Source organism: Ailuropoda melanoleuca, chromosome 13 (genome assembly GCF_002007445.2).
Source record: "Ailuropoda melanoleuca isolate Jingjing chromosome 13, ASM200744v2, whole genome shotgun sequence".
In the NCBI taxonomy this organism is placed as follows: Eukaryota; Metazoa; Chordata; class Mammalia; order Carnivora; family Ursidae; genus Ailuropoda; species Ailuropoda melanoleuca.
Genome location: NC_048230.1, coordinates 33,396,856 through 33,419,685, shown reverse-complemented (window position 1 = coordinate 33,419,685; position 22,830 = coordinate 33,396,856). Strand labels below are relative to the sequence as shown.

Sequence of the window (22,830 nt, the reverse complement as noted above, 5' to 3'; positions counted from 1 at the left end):
TTGGTTGTCTTTTAGTTTTGTCGATTGTTTCCTTTTCTGTGCAGAAGCTTTTTATTTTAATAATGTAGTCCCAATAGTTGACATTTGCTTTTATTTCACTTGCCTCAGGAAACATACCTAGAAAAATGTTCCTATGGCTGATATCAGAGACATTACTAATGCCTCTGCTTTCTTCTAGGATTTTTATGCATTCAGGTCAATCCATTTTTTTTGAAGATTTTACTTATTTATTTTAGAGAGAGGGAATGTGCATGTGTGAGTTGGGGGAGGGAGAGAGGGAATCTAAGCAGAATCTCGAGTAGACTCGACACTGAGAGAGGAACCCAATGCAGAGCTCGATCTCACGACCCTGAGATCATGGCCTGAGCTGAAATCATGAGTTGGATGCTTAACTGACTGAGCCACCCAGGCACCCCTCAGGTCAATCCGTCTTGAGTTTATTTTTGTGTATGCGTAAAAAATGGTCCATTTTCATTCTTTTGACTGTTGCTGACCAGTTTTCCCAACACTATTTGTCGAAGAGACTTTTTCCCATTTGATATTCTTTCCTATTTTGTCGAAGATTAACTGACCATATGATTGTGGTTTATTTCTGGGTTTTCTATTCTGTTCTTTTGATCTACATGCCCATTTTTTGTGCCAGTACCATACTGTTTTGACTAGTACAACTTCATAATATAACTTGAAATCTGGAATCATACCTCCAGCTTTGTTTTTCTTTTTCAAAACTGCTTTGGCCATTCAGATCTTTTGTGGTTCCAAATAAATTTTAGGGTTTTTTGTTCTAGTTCTGTGAAAAATGCTGTTATTTTGATAACGATTGTATTAAATTTGTAGACTGCTTTGGGTAGGATAGATATTTTAATAATATTTGTTCTTCCGGGGCGCCTCGGTGGCTCAGTCGTTAAGCGTCTGCCTTTGGCTCAGGGCGTGGTCCTGGAGTCCTGGGATTGAGCCCCATATCGGGCTCCTCCACTGGGAGCCTGCTTCTTCCTCTCCCACTCCCCCTGCTTGTGTTCCCTCTCTTGCTGGCTGTCTCTCTGTCAAATAAATAAAATCTTTAAAAAAAAATAATATTTGTTTTTCCAATCCATGAGCATGGAATGTCTTTCTATTTCTTGTCATCTCTAATTTCTTTCATCAGTGTTTTACAGTTTTCTGAGTAGAGGTCTTTTACTTCTTTGGTTAGGTTTATTCCTAGGTATCTTATTTTTGGTGCAATTGTAAATGGGATTGCTTTCTTAATATCTCTTCCTGCTGCTTCATTATTAGTGTATAGAAATGTAACAGATTTCTGAAATTAATCTGTTTGTAGAGGAGTATCTTTTTTGGGTTTTGGTATTGATGTTATGCTAACCAAGAAATAGCCTACTACATCAAAAGAGATGAATAATTTAGAAGTCCACAATATAGGTAAGTAAAGGCTTTCAGGAAAGTTGTACCAATTTACATTCCCACTAATAGCATTTTGGAGTATTCATTGCATTATTATTCATTGCACCTTTGGTATTTGGTATTACTAATTAAAAGTGATACTCAGTATCATTTAAAATAATTTGTTTATTCAATACATTAAAAACACTATCTTGTCTTAATTAGTATTTCCTTAATTACTTGTGAGGATGAAAAGGTATATTTAAACCACCTGGTCATATACTTTATTTTTACTGTGTCCCATAATGTATTCAATTTAGTTAAATTAATTGAACATTTTTGATTATTAATCAATTATTTTTTTAAAGATTTTACTTATTTACTTGAGAGAGAGAGTGCACATGAGCAGGGAGGGGAGGCAGAGAGAGAGGGAGAAGCAGACTCCTGGCTGAGCAGGGAGCCTGACTCAGGCCCTTCCTGGGATCATAACATGAGTGGAAGGCAGATGCTTAACCAACTGAGCCACCCAGGTGTCCCATTTGATTATTAGTTTAATCCTCACAATATTGAATTAGGAAACCCCATTCCGCAGGGAATAATTGTCTCCCTTCCATTAAGAACAATGATTAGAAAGAGACTTGACTCCCAGCCCAGAGCTCTTCCAATGTGCTATATCCTCTGGCCCCTCTGGGACATTAGACACTCAGTGCCTAACACCTAATGCCCATCCGCTCATCCTCTGCCCTCCCCTTCTAGAAAGTCTCCAAATAAAGCAGGCAGGAGTATGGATAGGGAGGCTCTGCCTCTTCATTCCAATCTCTTTGAGCCTCCGAACAAATGGAAAATACTTTCATTCTAAGTGAATCAACTGCTACTGAAATGTTGGTGTGGTATAGAAAAAACACCTGTCGGAAGGCTAGTCAGGATATTAAAATAATTAGAGTCTAGTTATCTATAATCTAAGTTCAGTATTATTTTCAAAAAGCACTCATTTAAAATACATGTAGTCAGCATTATAATGTTCAATAATTAAATCATAGGGTATATAAAGAGAAAAGATGCCTCCTTTACATAAAAACCACCCTCCTAGTTAGGGTAATCACAGAGCTTAACATGCGAGCTAGGACATGTTTAAGAGTGGAAAAGGTGGGGAATGTTAAATCATTCAGGATCCTGGGACAACAGGTGCAAACTGGGACCTTCCCAGGCCAGTTGGGATGTATAGGCCCCCCATTTATGGTAAACCAAGACAGTGCCATAAATTATTCTTTCTGTTCTTATTTGTAATCACTTCACCATTGTTGAAGATACTAATGAAATACACATTTTTTTTTCATTTTATTTTCTTCCATGTTATGAAAAAAAGATTCACTGCCTATAAGACTCCTACAGGTTTGGCCATGAAGCCAAAAGGATCAAAAGGACTGTACAATTATCAATGCTAACCTCAACTGAAACACAGACACACACACACACACAAAACACATACCAAAAGAACCTCACAAAAACCAAAATGAACACACACATAAATGCCTTTGGGCACAAATACCTGCTTATTTTACTCCCAATTCTCTTAGTTGGGATATCAATCTCTGAAGATGCCAAATAAATTGTTTATTTTCAACAACTTCTCAAGTCAAAATACTACCTTTTGCTACCTTGAGCTAAGAGATTTTCCCTTTATTCTAGGTAGAAATTTTCTCCCTTAAGAAAACCCAAAGGATACAACTAACAAGTTCTGATGAATGGCAGAACTTCATTTACAATGGCGCAATTAGAATATTAGAAAGTTAGGCCAGAGAAAGACAAGGTAGGGTTAATCTTATAAATTGCAAATATTTACTTTAAAAATAAACAATGATTCATTTATAATTCTAGATTTTATTTTAAAATAGCCTTAACGTAGAATATACTGCCTTTTAATTTTCTCCAAGTAAAACATAGCTCTCTAGCCTAGGAAAACTAGACTTTGAAGTTAAGCTATTGATTTGCTCTCCCAGATTGCCAGAAAACAGAAGTGCTCTTTAACATGCAGTGAAGAGGCAGAGGAAGAATTGGCAAAAGATTCTCTGGGAAACAGCAAGAGCTGCATTCAGTAGGGAGCAGCCCGCTGCCGTCTGTATCTGTGACTCCGCACTGCATTGGACTTGGCAGCCCTGCACTCAGGTTGAGATGGTAAAAGCTTGACAATGTAAATATCCAATATTGGCTCTTTTTTGTTTAATAAACAGACACCCCAGACATTATTCCAGTATTTATTTCATGGAATCACTGTGAAACGGGCGCCTCACATCAGAACCAGAAAAAGTAGGAGAGAGCTGGGAATTGATGCAAAACTGCGTCTCTAAGGAACACACAATTCCTCTTGTTACGTAGGAGATTCATAAACTGATTTAACTAAAATATTTGGTTTGGACTGCTTGTAGATATCGTCAAAATGACAAAAAAGTCTTAGCTCCGGGATGAAACAAGACATAGCCCCTTTCCCACTCCAAGAAGGCTTACAATGCAAGTACTTTGAAGACACTTTAAAATTCTAAACCTTAATATAAATGAACACCAATTCATCACATTCAAATTATGTACACACTCATGGTTTTCTAAGTTGCCATTTGTGTGTGTTTTTCTTTTATAAATTGATTTACTGTTAAGTTTGGAAGTGTCATTATGGTCCATTATATCAAGCTGCAGCCAGAGGAAAATGCCAACTTGAAGTTCACAACATTTGTGAAATACTATAAAAATTAGACTGGATGTTGTTTGTCAATCAATTTTTATAAACTGTTTGAGGGTAATATTTAATTTAAAAATTTAAGGATATAAAACTTCATATTTTTAGCAAAGGAAAAAGTCAGGGAAAAGATCAAAGCAAAGGGAACAGAATTGAGATTAGAAATCCATTTTAAGCCAAAATGACAATGTCTTCATAAGTTAATATTAATCCTTTAATTATAAATTTCAAAGGTTTAAGTAGTTTCTATGACCTTAGCTTTGAATAATTATGCCATATGGAGCTTTTCTTAAATTTGAAAAAGATGCTGAATTGTTGCTCAAAGCCTTTTAATGACTTCAGGCTGGCAGAATTCCAGTATAATCCTTCAGACGCTATTAAAATTACAGACCAGGAACCCAAGCTGGTAAATGCTATGTCAATTTCATAAGCGCTTTTTACTTAGTAGAGTATGGTGTGGAAAATGTTTGATGTGTTCCTATATTTTTAAATATTTAACTTTTAATATATTTTCAAATTGTGAAGCTTAAAACAACTACTTAGAGAATTCACAAAGGAAATGATGGACAGATTACACTAAATACAAATAAGATCTTTGGTGTATCATAAAGTTAAATGATAAAATTAAAAGGCAAGCACCAAAAATATTTGCCACAAAGCTGAGAACTTTTTCATCCTGTAAGGTGATGAGAAAAACATTAAGACACTAACAGAAGACAAACTGTCAAAGCGTGTGAACAGGCAATTCTCAGAAAATGAAATACGCTCAACCAATCTATTATAAATGTTCAAGCTTGTTCTTTAAAATGCAAATTAAAAACAATAAAATTTTTTTACCAAAAAAAAAAATACCAAAAATTAAAGAAAACTATTAATGGTAAGGACTGGCTAGATAAAACAGATTCTGTTGTGGAAAATATAAATTAATAGAATCTTTCAGAAAAGCAATCTGACCATGTAATTCTACTGGGATCTTAACCTAAGACAAAAGCAATCAAAATGTTGACAAAAACACATATGGAGAAGTTCATCTGTGCATCAGTGTAAGCAATTTTTTAAGCTAAATGCTTAAAAATAAGAGAATACTGCAATATACTATGCTGCACCCATAAAATGGAATATCAGGAAACAATGAAAACTGTATTTTCAAAGAATCTCCAATGACATTGGAATATTCTTAGCATGACTTTTAGTAAAAAGAAAGACTGCACTGCTTATTTAGCGGGATCTCCGTCAGCTAAACTCATATAAAGTGCTATTTTACATGCACATTAAATTATCACTATTGGTTATCGCTAGCTGGCAGTAGTAACAGGAATTTTACATTTCTCTATTTCCCATATTTTCTCAAATAGCTTCTTATTTCAAGAAGGGAATGGTAAGTTGTAAATACCAAAGTTTTAATCAAACTTCCCAAAATGACCCACTACCATCACTTACAAATGGTCTGTAATTTTTCAGAGGCTCATGTTTTTTGTGGACTGTGTTTCAGTTTGGTTTGAAAAGATTTTAAAAGGCAAGAAAAGCAGCTTTCACTTTGCAAATGTCAATCATGGACTCTCTTGGATTCTAGAGTTCAAGTCTTTTGACCTGGTGGAGGATTTCATGTTTCTCTTAAAGCCACTGAAGATGTCAGCAAGGCTGGGGCTGCTGCTGACAGAGACACAGGTAGGGTCTGGACTCAGGGATTCCTTCACAACCTCAACGTTGTAAGTGCCACTGACACAAGCCAGACCCACAGGGATGTTACGTTCAGATTATTTATTCTTCTGGTATTATTTTCCTCTCCTCTTTGAACCTCGATTTTATACTTAAGAGAAAATTAATTTCTAAACCCCTCAATTCTGACAGGATTTTGAGTTGCTCTCAAATATTTTAGCTTTCTGATTTAAACATGATAAAACATTAAACCTTTTATAAAATACAGCAGAAGAATTCAAGCAGCATGCATAATGACACACCAGGCAGCTAAGGGATTATCTACCAGTTTACTAGTGTTAAATCAGATTTTCATATTAACTCTACTGATTTGTGTACAAAAATATAAAACTATCTCTGAAAAACGTTTTATGCTATACATTTAACTTACTAAGGAACAGGGAGGAAATTACAAAACTAAAAAAAATGAAGATGTGAACATAAAGACGAATCTTGCCCCATCTAAGAATTTATAATGGGTTAAAGTCAAATGTGGATGAATCAAAACCAATGTCTTATTTATTCATATCACCATGCACATGGCTAGACTGAACTTCTCAGATCATCAGCATTCTTTCATTTTCTCGACATTTACGAATGTCTGCTTTGTAGGAGGTGCCACATGTGATCCTGGGCTTTAGAAACGAGCATTTCACAAGGACTGCTTTCTGGGAACTCCTGGTCTTCCTGCACTTAGAAATGGCTCAACTCCTTTTACTAGTTAAGCAAAAACATGTATCAACTGGAAATACAAATCGCTCTTCATATCAAGAGTCCAACACTTGTATTTTATCATATGGACCTTGGGATTGGTTAATTCCACCAACTCAACAAAAACCAAACTCATGGCACTAAACACTAGCCTAGTTAATGCTCTCATCCCTTTCCCCAGACTCTCCTTCTGCCAACAAGTCCCTATGTTCTGATGAACTCCACCGGCACTGTTAACCATGATGGCTAAAGTTCTTATATGCTAAAACCCCATTTCTATCTTGTGTACTTGTGTCCTCAGTTCAATTCAAGAGCATTCCATTCTTCCAGCTGTCATCCTCCCTCCTCAACCTGCAGAACTCTAATCCTACCTAGGCAAATGCCCTTACACCTGCTTCCTTCCAACCACATTCTAACCATCTGCCCAGCACGAAGCCTGGCTATGTCACTGGTCCTGGAGCTCCTCACTCAGAAGACTCCTGCTATTCTTTACTAAAAACAGAGATGATATCAGATAGAAGCTCTCTCTATGTCTCATCACAGAATCCCCTTGTATCTTTACCAGTCCTCTCCTTCCTTCCTTCCTCCCTCCTTGGAAGTCATGGCTCCTATTATTCTCTCACTCAATATATACCAGGAGGGCACCTACCATGTGCTGAGTTTTCTCAACACTATCAGTACAGAAGTGAACGAGGCAGACAAGGTCCTGCTAATGGAGCTGATATTCTTATGGGAGGGGGTAAGGGGGCGGGGTTGAAAAGAAAATAAACAATCAGAAAAATGAAAAGATGATTCTGGATGGTGACATAAGCTATGAAGACAATGGGACCAGTGAAGGTGGTAGAGCTGGGCATGACTCTAGAGAGAGAGAGAGGTCAGGGAAGGACACTGAGCAGTATGGAGTGATGATGAGGAGGATGGCCACAGAAAATCTGGGGGAAGAACATTCTAGACAGAGGCGTGGTGGGTGTAAAGGCCTGGAGGAAGGAGAGCGGGAGGCCTACTCCATGAACAGACCAAGGTCTCCTGTGGCTGAATCTTTGTGACCAAGGGGCGAGGACAGGCCTGTGCCGGTCTTTCATCCACACCCTTCTGTCTCAGATAGCAAGCCCTCAGGTGTCTGCGGTTCTCTGCATATGAAGCTCTTCCTCTCCACTGGTCTCTTCTTGTGTATTGCAAGACATTTTCAGCCTAAAAATATACTCCTTTGGAACAACACCTTCCTTTTAATATCAGATTTTCTGAAATAATAAGAGTATGCACAAATCTCCACGCCTCACTTATCTATTTCAACCGTGTTTCTGTCCACACTCTCCCTTCCAGGGAACTGTCCAAGATCATCAGTGACTTCTCACTTTCAAATCCCAGGACCTTTCCTCATCCTTCATCCTTCCTGATTTTCTGTCACATTCTTGAAAATCCGCCTTTCCAAATACTCTCTTCCTTTCTTTCCATGAAAATGCATTCTTCTCAGATTCCTCTTACCTTGATGACCCTTCTTCGGCTGTTTCCTCCCCGACATCTTCAATGCTATTCTTCCTTCACCGCTACTTGTTTTCTTCCTGTGTTCCTCTCTTGAACAGGCCCTCTCTGTGGGTGACCCCCACAGCTATTTGCTTGAGTCCCGCCTTCTCTTATGACTACCTACAAACGTTCTTTCCACGGCAAGTGAACAGCCCAGCTGGGTGAGGCGGAGGCGCTTCAAAGTCAACAAGTTCATAATGGCACCTACCTTCTTCCTCCCCAGACCAGACATCTCCTACCTTCCCAATTTATTAAGGGTTGGGTTACACTTCACAAGTCTAAACACTGCCGTCTCTGAGGTGATTCTCGAACATGGCCCTCGAGCCCTTTGTCACTGCCACGCTCTCACTGCCATCCTGCACCTCGAACATGCCCCCTCAGGGACCTCCTGCCTGCATTAATCTGGTCCCCACCAATTACTCCTACAGCGAGGGAATCTGAACAACACCGACAAAAAGATTTTCCTAAGAATCGCTTGAATCCTGACATTCAGTGCTTAAAGACTTCCAGCAGCTCCTCACTGTTTAACCAATGAAGCTAAAATACTATGACCGTTTTGGAGACTCTCAGTGATCCCGACCTACCTTTTAGCCTGATCACTAACCACTCCCCCTGATTCACCTCTATGCCATGCATGTAAATGGTTTCGTTTGCTCTTACAGTTGTATTCCTTTAGCTTAGAATGCCACCTTCCATATCTACTAGTCTACATATTACTTATATCTAGTAAAAGCAACGTCTCTTCCAGCTAATTTTCCCTGATTTCCTTAACAGGAATAATTGTCCCCAATTCACACTCCACCTTGCATTATAGTTATTTTTGTATGTGTGTATTTCTTGATGTCACTATTATTTTATGATCTCCTCGAGGATTGTGCCTTTATTTTCTTTTTCCTATATATCCTCACAGTGTCTGGGATAATGCCTTTCAGGGTTATAGAAGATCTTCCAGAAATGTTTGCCAAATGAATTAATAATGGTTTCTAATTTTTTTTTATTATCTGTAACCTGCTAATTAGTTATAACATATATAAACCTATACTTGAAAAGGTTCATCTTCTACTAAAAAGAAACATTTGGAATGTGGATATATAATACAAAAAAATTAAGGCCAAACTTGTATATTTTATAAGTCTGGCTGTGGTATGTCCAATTTTCTTAAATCAGTGTGCACTGGTACATGTGTTGTTTAAGAACATTTATTCAGAAATACCTTGAACTATTGGCAGAGACAAATGGAGCCAAGGCAAGGTGTGTGTAAGAGTCAGCAGAGAGGGGGGTGCGTGGGTGGCTCAGTTGGTTAAGCATCCAACACTTGATTTTTCCTCAGGCCATGATCTTGGGGTCATGGGATGGAGCCCCACATCAGGTTCCTCACTCAGTGGGGAGTCTGCTTGTCTCCCTCCTTCTGCCCCTCCCCCTGCTTGCAAGTGAGCTCTCTCTCTCAAATAAATAAATCTTCTTTAAAAAATAAATCTTAAAAAAAAAAGTCTCCAGAGAGGATATAATAATAATACCCCTTTCACTCTCCATCAGTCTCACTGATCTGCTATTGTCAGAGGGGTAAAACTGTCTGCATAAAGAACTTTTCTAATTCCTGAAACTTTGTATATTTTAGAATCAAAACATTCCTATTTTGTATTGCTTTGATGGAATTACCACCAACATCCTCACTTAGATGTACAGAAGGCATCTCAACTGGGAAGTGCCCCCCCTGGCCCCACCTACTGTTCTGGCAGTCTTCCTTCGGCCGCCAGAAGGCTGATTCCATTGGTCCACTGGCTCCAGCAAGTCATCTTGGAATCACCCTTGACTGCTCAACAGCATGCCCCCTCTTTCTCTTCTGCCCCACATCTGAACCAATGGCGGACACTGTCAGCTCCACCTTTGGAATCTAACCTGAATCTCATCAGTTTTTACCCTTTGCTGCTGCCCAGGTACGAGCCTCTGTCATCTCATCCAAATTCCCACAATGGCCTTTTAACTAGTCTCCCTACTTTCTTCTTTGCCCTCAATTCAGTCTGTTCTCAGAATGCACAGAGAGAGCCTACTCAAATGTGAATCAACACATGCCACTCCTCTGCTCAAAACCTGTGAAGCCTCTTTACTCCCAGAGAGTCAGAGCACAACCTTTCAAGGGCCCACACAGACCCACAGGACGTAGGTCCATCCCTTGAGGTTCCTTTCCTGACTTCATCACCTCCTTCTCCTCCTCTTCCTCCTTCTTGGTCACCATTTCTGGCCACATCAGCCTCCTTGCTGTTCCTCCAAGAAGCCAGGCTCACTTCTGCCTCTTTAGAGTCTTGTTCCTATTTATTTCTGGGTTCAGAGCTATGCTGCCAAGGGCAAAGTCTGCTGAAATCTGAGTCTCAAATGAATTGAGATACCATAAAAGAAGTACCTTAGGATCACAATCTATGTAAAACCAATGGAGCAGTGCCTCAAATGGTGGTGTGTGCTCTATGAAGGCATAACATTTAAAGGTAAAGAAGAAAAGGTGAAAAAAAAGTAAGCAGAATTGGAAGACTCTTAGATTACCCTTCTCAAGTTTCCTGATCTCAAGATTAGACTGGTCTCAAGGAACTCAAGAAGCAATTTACGGTTGCTATCATTAATAGTAATTCGCATTTACTACCCAATTAAAATGTTCCCACCTTTCCAAAATACTGAAAGAACATATATTTGAGATTATACCTGGAAAATCAGTCAACCCAAAATGTGTAAATATTATATTATATTATATTATATTATATTATATTATATTATATTATACTGACATAGATTTCAAAAATATATAAAAATATATAATTTTGATATAATTTAACTTTTCTTAATCTGAAATAGTAATCTGGGAAACAATATTGTCATTTATGTTACACTGTCAAAAAAGACTATAAAATCTAGAAATGACTATTAGAAAACCAAAGAAAGATCTGAAACCTAGTCTTAACCTAGGAAAACTTGGGGCTACAGCTCAACTATCGATACTCAGTACAATACTGGACAATATTCTACATTGCTTTATTACAATATGCATTTAATCGCTATGGAATGGGATATTCCATACTATCCTTTCCATGAGAAAATAGGAAATCTAACTCCCTGGATTATTTTTGTGGTGCTTAAACATATAGCAAGACACATAAATTGCTCATTTGAACAGCTGGCAAATTTCAGGAGTAGTTCTATGCTCACCACCTTTTAGAGATTAAATGCAAGGGTGGCAGCAGTGCAGCCCAAACATGGGTTTCAGGGGTGCAAATCCAGCTGGATATCTCACCTTTTCCAATGTCACCTCTGTCTCAGCAGCGTGAGTTTTTTTCAGCTCCATCTTCATCTTTTCTGACTCAGCCTTCAGTTTGTAGACAGCGGTCTCATGGTCCCTTGCAGCTCTTTGCTTCTCCTCTTCTCGAAGAAGACCAAGCTCTATCAGCTGCTGTTTCCGCTGCGAGTTCACATGAATCAGCTCTTCTCTCAGCTTGTGAACTTGGGCCTCCATATCAGCAATAACCTGGTTTTTAAAAATGGAAAAATGGGCAGAGGATATGAATAGGAAAATCATAAAAGAAGAATTGCAAAAGGTTAACAAACATACAAGTTCATTCCTTCTTTCCTTCTTTCCTTCCCCTCATACCTTCTTTCCCCTCATCCACTTATTCTCCTATCCCATGCCATTCCCTCCTAGCATAGATGTAAATTCTACCTAGAACCTTTTTACCATATACAACACGTTTAGTTTTACTTGTTTCAAATATCTATGTAAGTGGAATATTACATATATTCTGCAACTTGCTTTTTCAAATATTCAATGTTATGCTCCTAAGTTCATCTAGTACTTGCTACAGTATTTTTGCTTTTATTTCATTGATACTGGCTCTTATTTCATGATGTCTTGCATTTTATATTCTTGGGTTTATTTTATATTCCTCCTCCTGATTTCTTATTTCCAGTATTTAGCTCATTTATTTTTATGATTTCTTTTCTGATTTATAAATTTAAGATTATAAATACCCCCCCCAACTCTTGCATTAATTTAATCTCTCAAGTGTAGATATATGGTGTTTTCATGATCATTTAGCTCAAAACATTTTTTAACTTCCTTTATTATTTTCTGTTTTGACTTATAAAACATTTAGAAGCAGGTTTCTTAATTCCCAAACATATGGGGCATATTACTTTCCTGAGGCTGCCATAACAAGTACCATAAACTGGGCGGCTTTACGCAACAGACATCTACTCTCTCACGGTTCTAGAAATTAGTAGTCTGAGATCAAGGTGCTGGCAGGGTTGATTCCTTCTGGAGGTTCAGAGACAGAATCTGGTCCATGCCTCCCTTCTAGCTTTTGATGTCTGCTGGCAATCCTTGGTGTCCCTTGATTTGCAGATATATCACTCCAATCTCTGCTCCATCGTTAAATGGCTTCTTTGTATGTCATGTCTCTGGGTCCAAATTTTCCTCTTCTTTTAAGGACACTGGTCATGGGCCTTTAGGACGTAATTAATGCCTTTATAAAATGGGATTAGTGCCTTTTCAAAAGAAACTCAGAGATCCCTTGCCCCTTCCATCATGTGAGGACACAGTGAAAAGGTGCTAGTTTTGAACTAGGAAGGGGGTCCTCATCAGAACACACTGTGTTGGTGCCTTGATCTTTGACTTCCCAGCCTCTAGAACTGTGACAAATGAATTTTTGTTATTTACAAGCCACCCAGTCTGTGGCATTTTGTTATAGAAGCCAGGACAGACTCAGACATGTAGTCCAAGAAAAAGGACATACAAAGATTTTATCCAAATTCAGTCTGATTTGAAAGCCTTTGTTTTTATCACATACTATACTGTAACAAAGCAGTAGGATTTTTTTTTTTTACAAAGAATGACATTTATTGTATTTTATTAATTTATTCTTATTGTGTACCTCTAACCTCTAATTTTCACTATGATTAGAACAATGTTACATCCCAAAGTTGCAAGGTCATAATGGCTTTATAAAAAAATAAAAAAAGAACCAAAAAAGTGAGCTTTCCAAAACCACTGACACCACCCCAAATTGAATTTCAATCTTTGACAATGTACATAAAAATATTTTTAATGGTATAATCACCGTTTAGATGCTGTTCTACCTTTTCCTATACCTAATTTTACATCTTCATTCCCATTTATTAATGTATTTGTCACTTTTAGTGGCTCTTTGGTACTTCATCATTGCACTATATTGTAATTTCCTTGGATATTTATCTTATTTCCAATTAGTCATTATTACATATGAGATATCTATGAATAAATTACACTGGTATTTTGCTTTTAAGTTATATTATCAAAATTATTTGGTTAAAAGATAAGAATAACTTTCTAACTTATTTTCTAAATTGCTCTACAGAAACACTGAATCCATTTCCAGTGTGAACAACAGTGGGTATGTGAACCTATTTCTCCGCACCCTACCACTGCTGCACTTCATAATTTTGTCTGTTTTTATTAGTTGATTAGGAATGTGATGATAACTTAAGGAAGGCATTTTAAATTGCTGGCACACTGACACACACTGGCTCTAGTCCAATGATGGTTTTCAAATAGAGAAACTATACTGAAAAATGAATCAACTAATTATGGAAGAAATAAACATTAAATGAAAGAACTTAATGCTGAAGACTTCCCTGGGGTACTTAATATTTCAGTCCCTAGCATGTGCTGATAACTGCAGTGATGGAACTGCCAAGATCAATCTGGAATAGATGTGTTCATTTTTCTTTAATATTATAAATAGTGACCTAGAAAGCTTCATCTATTTGACTAATATAAAAGAGCAGAATTACAAAGAGATTTCACAATCTAATAAAGGTTGTATCTACAGGAGACACACTGTAAGGACAAGTTTTAATCAAGCTGATTTCAATTAACAGTTAAAAACATACAGACCAGAAAACATAACAACCCAGACATCCATTGACAGATAAATGGATAAGCAAAATAGAGTCTTTACATACAACACAGTATTATTCAGCCTGAAAAATGAAGGAAGATCTGCCTTATGCTACAACATGGATGAACCTTGAGGACATTATGCTAAGTGAAATAAGCCACCCACCAAAGACAAATGCTGTTGATTCTGCTTACATGAGATACTTAGGGTAGTCAAAATCATAAAGACGGAAAGTAGAATGGTGGTTGCCAGGGGCTGGAAGGAGGATGGGGGATTACAGTTTAATGGGCACAGAGTTTCAGTTTTACAAGATAGAGTTCTGGGGATGAATGTGCTGATGGATGCACAACAATGTGAATGTATTTAATACCACTAAGCTGTACGTTTAAAAATGGTTACGATGGTAAATTTTATGTTATGTGTATTTTACCACGATAAGAAAATGAATCACAAAAAAACACAAGAACACGAAACATACACACCAATTTCCTTAGAAAGCTAGTGACTCTTGAAACCACTCTGAATCTGACAATCCTGGTTAAAGAAGTGGGAGGTTGAAACACCTTATAAATGATTATGGATTGCCAGGATGATCATCAAAGTAGCCCCAAACAAAATTCAAAAATAAACTTTATGAAAGCAAAATGTGTCTAAGTTGAGAGCATGTTTATAGTTAAGAAAGAATCATTTGGACTAGTTTGAAAAATTACTCTGTAGGTCCTCTTGGAATAAAGACATATTAATAAGTTTTTGATGTATTAGGTTACTTTTGTACTTTCACAGAAAGTTCATGAGTAATCTCACCAATGTCTGAAATATTTCCAATGTGCTACTCTTTAATTTATAATCATATATAATTCACTATTTGTTAGGATCTATGATGTGGAAGCCATCATAAGTGACTTCTAGAAGAAAACATTTCCCTAAAGATTTTAGAGTGTAATATATAAGTTACACTCACACACAAGCCGTAAACCCAAAAAAGAAGACAAAATGCCACAGAAGTTCAAAAGAAGGAGCAGTTACTTTGAGCTAGGAAGAATTCTGGAAAACTGAATAAAACTGAATGCATCTGAGATGGACCTTAAGAGATAAATCAGTACCATTTGGGGACAGGGATGAATACAGGACATTTCAGGCCAAAAGAATGAGCTGCACGGAAGAAGAAAAACAGAGCATCAAAGAGGAATAGGGGAAATTCAGAAAAGAGAGATTTGCTGCAGTCATTGAAGATATTAAACTACAAAGGTTGGAAATCAAGGCACTGGAGGACCAATAAGATACCTCAGTTGGATGCTGGAGAGGAGTATGTGGGGATAGTAAGTCAAGAAATACCACTGAATTTATATTAAGAAAGACTAACATGGCAATATAGATAATGAGTTAGAGACACCAGAGATGGGAAGGTCAGCAGACGGGAATGGATGGGAATACAGTTTTAGAAGTAGAATTAAAAGGGCTGAACAACTAAATGTATGTTGAAGGCAAGGAAGAGATAGGAATATTGGTGATTTAGGATAGTTTCTTCAGGCAGTTTGGAAGATTAGATATTCTGAGAGGCCCTCATGAGATGAAACAACTAGATTCTGTATAAAACACAATGTTTTCTTTCTTTGCTCATTAGGAAGTAAGAGAAAAATCCAAAGGGAAAAACAAAATAAAACAAAAATCACACGCATGCAAACTGCATGTGCCAAAAATAGGATAATGAACAGTAAGCATGCCCAAAAGGCAAGGTATCTTTGAGGACAAATACCCTTATTAACATTGCAGCTTCAGGGACAAGGAATATGGGAGTTGAACATGATTCCACAGAATTAAGTCAGAGAGCCTGGAATAGGACTAAAGCAGTTCAAGGTCCATAGCGTTATTTACTCCTGCCTGAAGCTAAAACAAATTCCTTCTGGAGAAAAGTTTCTTCAGTTTAATGTCTCCAAGTTTTCCATAAATTAAGATAAATCAAAAATGAGCTCATAATAAAAAAATTAGAAAATCCAGAAAAAAAAAACCCACCATTGGTACGATCTAGCAAAAACATATTTCCACTGGCAAGCACTTCAAATATGGAGAATTATCAGAAAAATAAGATTGAATAACGTATTAAATATTTTAAAAAACAAAAGATGGAATCACAAAATGAGTAAATGAGAAGAGATTAAGCAAAAATTACCAGATTTGAGAAAAAAACAAATACAATTTCCAAAAATAATGTTTCTGAATAAAAGGATAAATGAGTTAAGGCAGTTTAAACATAGCAGAAGCAAAAAGTAATGAAAGAGAAGAGAGATCTTAATAAATTACTCAGAACGCAGCATATTAATATCAGAAGATAACAACTATAAGTGAGATGTTCAAAGCTATGGAAAGTAAAATAAAAATATCTAATATATGTCTAGAGTTCCAGAAGGAGGGGACAGAGAAGAGAAGATAGGAAGGATATGCAAAAATGACTGAATTTTCCAGAACTGGGGAAAAGCAAGAATCCACAGATAGTGAGCAGAGTAAACATCAACTAGGATAGAAACGAAAGAAGGGAAGGAAGGAAGGAAGGAAGGAAGGAAGGAAGGAAGGAAGGAAGGAGTGAGCTCCATATCTGTATACTAGGTAATAAAATGGCAGAACACAAAAGACAAAGAGAAAAACTTAAAAGCAGGCAAAGTAAGGGAAAAGCAGAATACCCTCAGTAAATGACACCCCCATAGCAACATGTACAACAAGCACCCAGATTTTGGGTTCTAGCACCATTCCCATAAAAGGAACCAGTGGCCCTTGGACAAACGACTGATTCTAAGAATGGGCAAGAAATACATAAGATGAATAAGAACATCTGGTTGTGCTAGTAGTAAGGAAGTGTTCATTGATTAGTGTATATTAAATATAGGAACCAGTTGATACAGGAAGCAACTGAAAGACCTCCCAATGGCCAAAGCTGGAACAACTTAAGAAAAAAAGGATGAGGTTATATTCCAAAGAATAAAATAAATATCCATAAGTACATAGTCATATAAAAGAGAGATGACAACTAAAAGTAAAGTAAGATCCTAGATAGGATCTTGGAACAAAAAAATGACATTAGGTCAAAACTGAGCAAATTGGAATAAGGTATGGATTTCAGTTAATGATGATATATCAATATTGGTGCATAACCTAAACAATGTATCATACTAATATAACATGTTAATAATATGAGAAACTGGGTGCAAAGATATATGGGAGCTCTTTCCTTATAATTTTTCTGTAAATCTAAAAATATTTTAAAAATAAAGTCTCTTTTAAAAATAAGGGCAATAAAAAAGCATAGAAAAAAGTAGGAAAGATGAAAACAGTAAGGTCTATTAATAATTACAAGTGTAAATGTACCAAAATTACTACTTAAAAGAAAGTGTGATAGTTCAGATTTTTTAAGCAAATCAAAATTCATCCATTTTTTTAAATGAGATACTGAAGACATGAAGAAATTGAAACTAAAGAAACGGAAAAAGTTATGCCAATAAAATATTAACCAAAGACACTCTCAGAATAGAGTATCATTAAATAATTATTTTAAAAAATTTCATTCATCAGAGAGATATATCTGAACTATATACATGTGATAAAACAAGCTCAAATTATACATACAACAAATTTATTGGAATTACAGGGGAAAATGGAAAAATTCACCATTCTAGTAGGAGATTTCATCTCACACACTCACACACACACACACACATACACACATGAAACCATGAAACCTAAATGTCAACGTACTGCAAAAACAATGGTGGTATCAAAAAGGCATTTTTCAACAAGACTGCAATTAAATTAGGAACCATGACAAAAATAGTAACAACAAAACCAAAATAATTCCCCACATACTTCAAAATTTTAAACATACACTTTAAATAACTCATGCTTCAGGGCGCCTGGGTGGCTCAGTTGGTTAAGTGTCCAACTCTTGATTTTGGCTCAGGTCATGATCTCAGGGTCGTGAGATCAAGTCCTGCATTGGGCTCTCTCTGCGTTGGGTATGAAGCCTGCTTAAGATTCTCTCTCTCCCTCTCCCATTGCCCCTCCCCCCACGCTCTCTCTCTAAAATAAAATAAATAACCAACCAACCTATGGTTCAAAATGAAATTAAGATAAAAATTAAAGTCCTTGGAATTGATCTCTGGAAGAAGACCTAAGACTTTTTTTTTTCTTTTTCTTTTTTTTTAACATTTGTACTGTTTTAGATGGTAATGAGGGATTTAGTGCCAACAGTCAGGGGTGCATGGGAAATATTTTGTTGTGTCATTTTTGTGACTTTTAAATTGACTGATGTTAACATATTTCCTAATAAAAATAAATTCATAACATTTAAATAAAATTTCTCAGAAATGATGGATAATGAAAATATTATTTACCAAATCCAGAAGGATGAAACTAAAGTGAGGAAAATATGCAACCACAACATGCTATTTACTTTTGAAAGTTTAATTACTATTGGAAAAAGGCCAATTTAAGAAATTAGCAAGATAGGACAATTTCTGGTAGGACTGATGAAGGAGACAAGAAAGAAGGCACAAATAAACAATACTAGGGCTGAGAATAAAGCTGTGGCAATATTACCTAGAAAAAAGAGATAATAACTAAAACTAAAATTAAAAAAAATACTACAGATCCATCACAGATTAAAAAGATATGATCATACCATAAAAATATTATGCCAATAATTGGAGAACGAAGGTGAAATAGATTACTAGGAAAAGATAAACTGCCAAAAATAAGAAATAAAATAAAACAATCTAATTAATCAATTGAAAGAATAGTGAAAAATCTTCCTACAAAGAAAACACTAAGCTTAGATAATTTCCAGGTGAGGTCTAAAAAAATTTCTCAGAAGATAGATCATTCTAGTCTTTTATAATCTCTTGCAGAGAATAGAGAAATGTACTTTCAAACTATTTCAGAAGTCATAATATTGATACCAAAGAATAACAAGAATAGGAAGAGAAATAAAAATTATATAACAACTCATTCATGAACACAGACATAAAATCCTAAATAAATTATTACCAAACCAAATCTGATAATGTATACAAATAAAATGTGTAATTGCCATGTTGTAGAGAATGCAAGGAAAGTTTAACATTTCTCAAAATCTATAAATGCTAATAAATATCAAATTTAAATGAAGAGGAAAAATCCATAAACTATAAAAATTTACCAAAATTGGCTTTAAAAAATGGAAAATATGAATCATTCTGTAGCCATTAGAAAAATTTAAATAGTAGTCAAAAATCTTTCCAGAAATGAAATATCAAACCCAGATGGCTCTACTGGCCAGATCCACCAAATTATTAAGAAACAAACAATTCACTCTTATATTAATTCTTTCAGGAAATAGAAAAAATATTACTCAGCAACTCAATTTGTGAGGCTAGCATAACATCAATTAAAAAACATGTCTAAAAAATAAAATTTCAGGTTGCTCACACTCAACAATCATCAGCAAATTGAAGCCAGCAATAATACATCATTTAAAAACTGGATGGGACATAATGTTGGTGTAATGGTAAAGAATAATCTATGATATTATGATTTATTCCATTAATGTGTTAAAAAAAATCCTTATGTTTATCACAATAAACAGAAAAACACTTGAAAAAATTCCATAACATAAACTCTTGGTCAAAGAGGAATAGAAGAGACCATTCTTTTTTTTTTTTTTTTTTTAGATTTTATTTATTTAACAGAAAAAGACACAGCGAGAGAGGGAACACGAGCAAGGGGAGTGGGAGAGGGAGAAGCAGGCTTCCTGGTGAGCAGGGAGCCCGATGAGGGGCTCGATCCCGGGACCCTGGGATCATGACCTGAGCCAGAGGCAGATGCTTAACAACTGAGCCACCCAGGCGCCCCTAGAAGATACCATTCTTAATGAGATGAAAGGTATTTGCCAAAAGCTCAGTAAATTTTATTCATTATTTATTGTGAAGCTACTGCCTTTTAAGATCAGAGAGAAGAGGGGCGCTTGGGTGGCTCAGTCATTAAGTGTCTGCCTTTGGCTCAGGGCACGATCCCAGGGTCTTGGGATTGAGCCCCGCATTGGGCTCCCTGCTCTGCTAGGAGCCTGCTTCTTCCTCTCCCACTCCCCCTGCTTGTGTTCTCTCTCTCACTGGCTGTCTCTCTCTCTCACTGGCTGTCTCTCTGTCAAATAAATAAATAAAATCTTAAAAAAAAAAAAACAGAGAGAGGAAAAAAAATACCTACTACTACTTGTATTCATAAGGATATGACCAGAAAAAATAAAATGAAAACAAACTGTCTTCAGTCATGAATGCTATGATTGTCTATAGAGAAAATGCAAAATGAACGTACAAATTATTAGAAATAGAGAGTTTAGAAGGCTGTTTGAATTAAAGATCCATGTTTAAAAATTGTTTGCAATTTTTATACACCAGCAAAAAATTATAAACATCATGTATAACAAATATAAGATTCTCAGAAACAAGTCTACCAGAAGATGTGTAAAACTTTAAAGAAAAAATTATAAGCCTTTTTGAAAGACATTAAAGAAGATCTAAATAACTGAGAGGTATATCATGGTGATGGAAAGTCTCTCCATCAGTTCTTCCCAGATTGGTCAATAGCATCAATGCAGTCCAAGTAAAATTTCAACAAATGCTTCCAAGAAACTTGACAAGCGGAACCTAAAATGTACGGGATGAGCACAGTACCATGATATTCCCAAAGAAGAACAAGTGATGTGACATTCCATACCACATATCAGGGCCTAAAATAACGTTACTGAAATTAATACAATGTAGTATTATCATAAAAAACAGAAACATCTTGACTCATGGAACATAATAGTGAACCTAAAAACAAGGTCACATTGAACAGAGCTGGTATTGCACTTTAGGGGGGCAATGATGAACCAGTTTAAAAATTGTCCTAAGACAAGAAGCTATTCACATGGGGAAGAATGAAATCTGATCCCTATCTTACACAACAGACAAAAAAATCAATTCTCTCTACTCCTAGGTGTATCCACGAGAAATAAATCATATCTCCGCAAAATACTTGTACATGAATGTTCATAGCAGCATTATTCATAACAGCAAAAAGTAGGAACAAATTGTCCATCAACTGATGAATGAACAAATAAAATATAGTATAGACAATGAAATATTATTCAGCAAAAAAAAAAAAAAAAGGAATGGAGAACAAATATAGGCTATGACATGAATGAACCTTGAAAACATCATGAATGAAAGAAGCCAGTCACAAAAGACCACATGTTATAGGTTCTACTCATAAGAAATAGCCAAAACAAGCAAATTTAGAGGGACAGAATTTAAATTAGTGGTTGCCTAGGGCTAGAGTGTTGTGGAGAAAATGGAGAGTGGCTGACTATTAATAAGCATGTGTCTTTTGGGAGGAGGTGAAAAAATACTCCAAAATTATTGAGGTGATGGTTGCACAACTGAACCAAACTGAAACCCACTCAACTGTATATTTTAAGTAGGTGAACTGTATGAATTGTATGGAAATTGTATCTCAATAAGGCTAATATTCTAAAAATCAATGCATAGTGGATCAGAGACCAAATGTGAAAGATGACATTTTAAAAAATATGGGGGAGGGCTTTTTTACTTCAAGGTAAGGAAGGATTTCTTACACATAATTCAAAAGGCACTAAGTTGAAAAGATTGGTAAGTTAGACTATAATATAATTAAGAACCTCTATTCATCAAAAGACACCATAAAGATAACAAAAAAAATAAATAAAAACCTAAACGGGGAGATTTCTAACATACGCAATTAATGAAAGAACAGTATTCAGAATTTATGAAGCATATCAATAAATAAAGAGAAATAATTCTCGGTAATAGAGAAATGAGAAAAAGGCATGACCAGGAACTTTATAAAAGGAAATATTTTAATAGTCAACATATGAAAATGTGCCCAATCCTCAGTAGTCATCAGAAAATGCAATATCATTTTACAATCGCTACATTTGCAAAAATAGTAAGTCTGACACTACCAAGTGTTGGCAAGGATGTGTATCAATGGCATTCTTACACACACATGATGGGAGCATAAAGTGATGAAACCCAATTGTAAGTTTAGTTGGCACTACCTAGAAAAGTTGAACATTTTCATAAACTATGTCCCAACATTTTATAGAGAAACTCTTATACATGCATACCAAGGGCATGTCCAAAAATATGAATAGTGGAGTTTTTATAACTACACAACTAGAGGTGACAACTCTGTATCACAATTAATTGACTTGCCATCATATAATGGGATATTATATCCAGAGAAATGAATAAACTAGAACCACATACAAGAGAATGGATGAATCTTCAAAATAAACTATTGAGAGAAAAATTCAAATCATGGATTATCTACAATATGCAACCATTTTTATAAAGTTCAAAAATAAGCAAAAGCAAACAACAGACTGTTTAGGGAACAGATGTGTGATAATACTGTCCTGAAGAAAACATTCCGTAACCATCAGCACACAATTAAGGCCAGAGGTTGCCTCTGGGTCAGATACCGGGAGCTTGGGAGAGGAAGAAGCATCCGGTTAGAGACAAAAGTTTTAGCAGTGTTCTAATTCTTAACTTGGGTGGTCAGTTCGTCATGTTCATTTTGTTTGTGTGCATTAGGACTTCAGCATTATTTATGACATATGTTCTTTGTATATATAACACACAATACAACAAAACTTTTTAAAAATAATGCAGATGTTTTATGCCTAGGTGGCAAGGAGAATGCTTCTAATACAGAATAATTTCTTAAAATTTAATACAATAATTATTTTTAATATAGCCTGTATTATGGAAATGCATAATCCTAGGACAATTTTTCTTTTTATTTTGGATTTTTCACAGGGGACCCTTG

General features: G+C 36.0%; 1 protein-coding gene across 6 annotated transcripts in view; it reads right to left on the bottom strand.

Annotated features, from left to right (window-relative positions):
* Nucleotides 1-22,830, bottom strand: part of CEP112 (centrosomal protein 112) — a 402,227-nt gene that overhangs the window by 141,584 nt on the left and 237,813 nt on the right. For all 6 annotated transcript variants that reach the window (XM_034641416.1, XM_034641414.1, XM_034641415.1 and 3 more), the window contains one exon: nt 11,319-11,549. In XM_034641416.1, the coding sequence (XP_034497307.1) occupies nt 11,319-11,549 (231 nt within the window). The remainder of the gene's footprint in view (nt 1-11,318; nt 11,550-22,830) is intronic.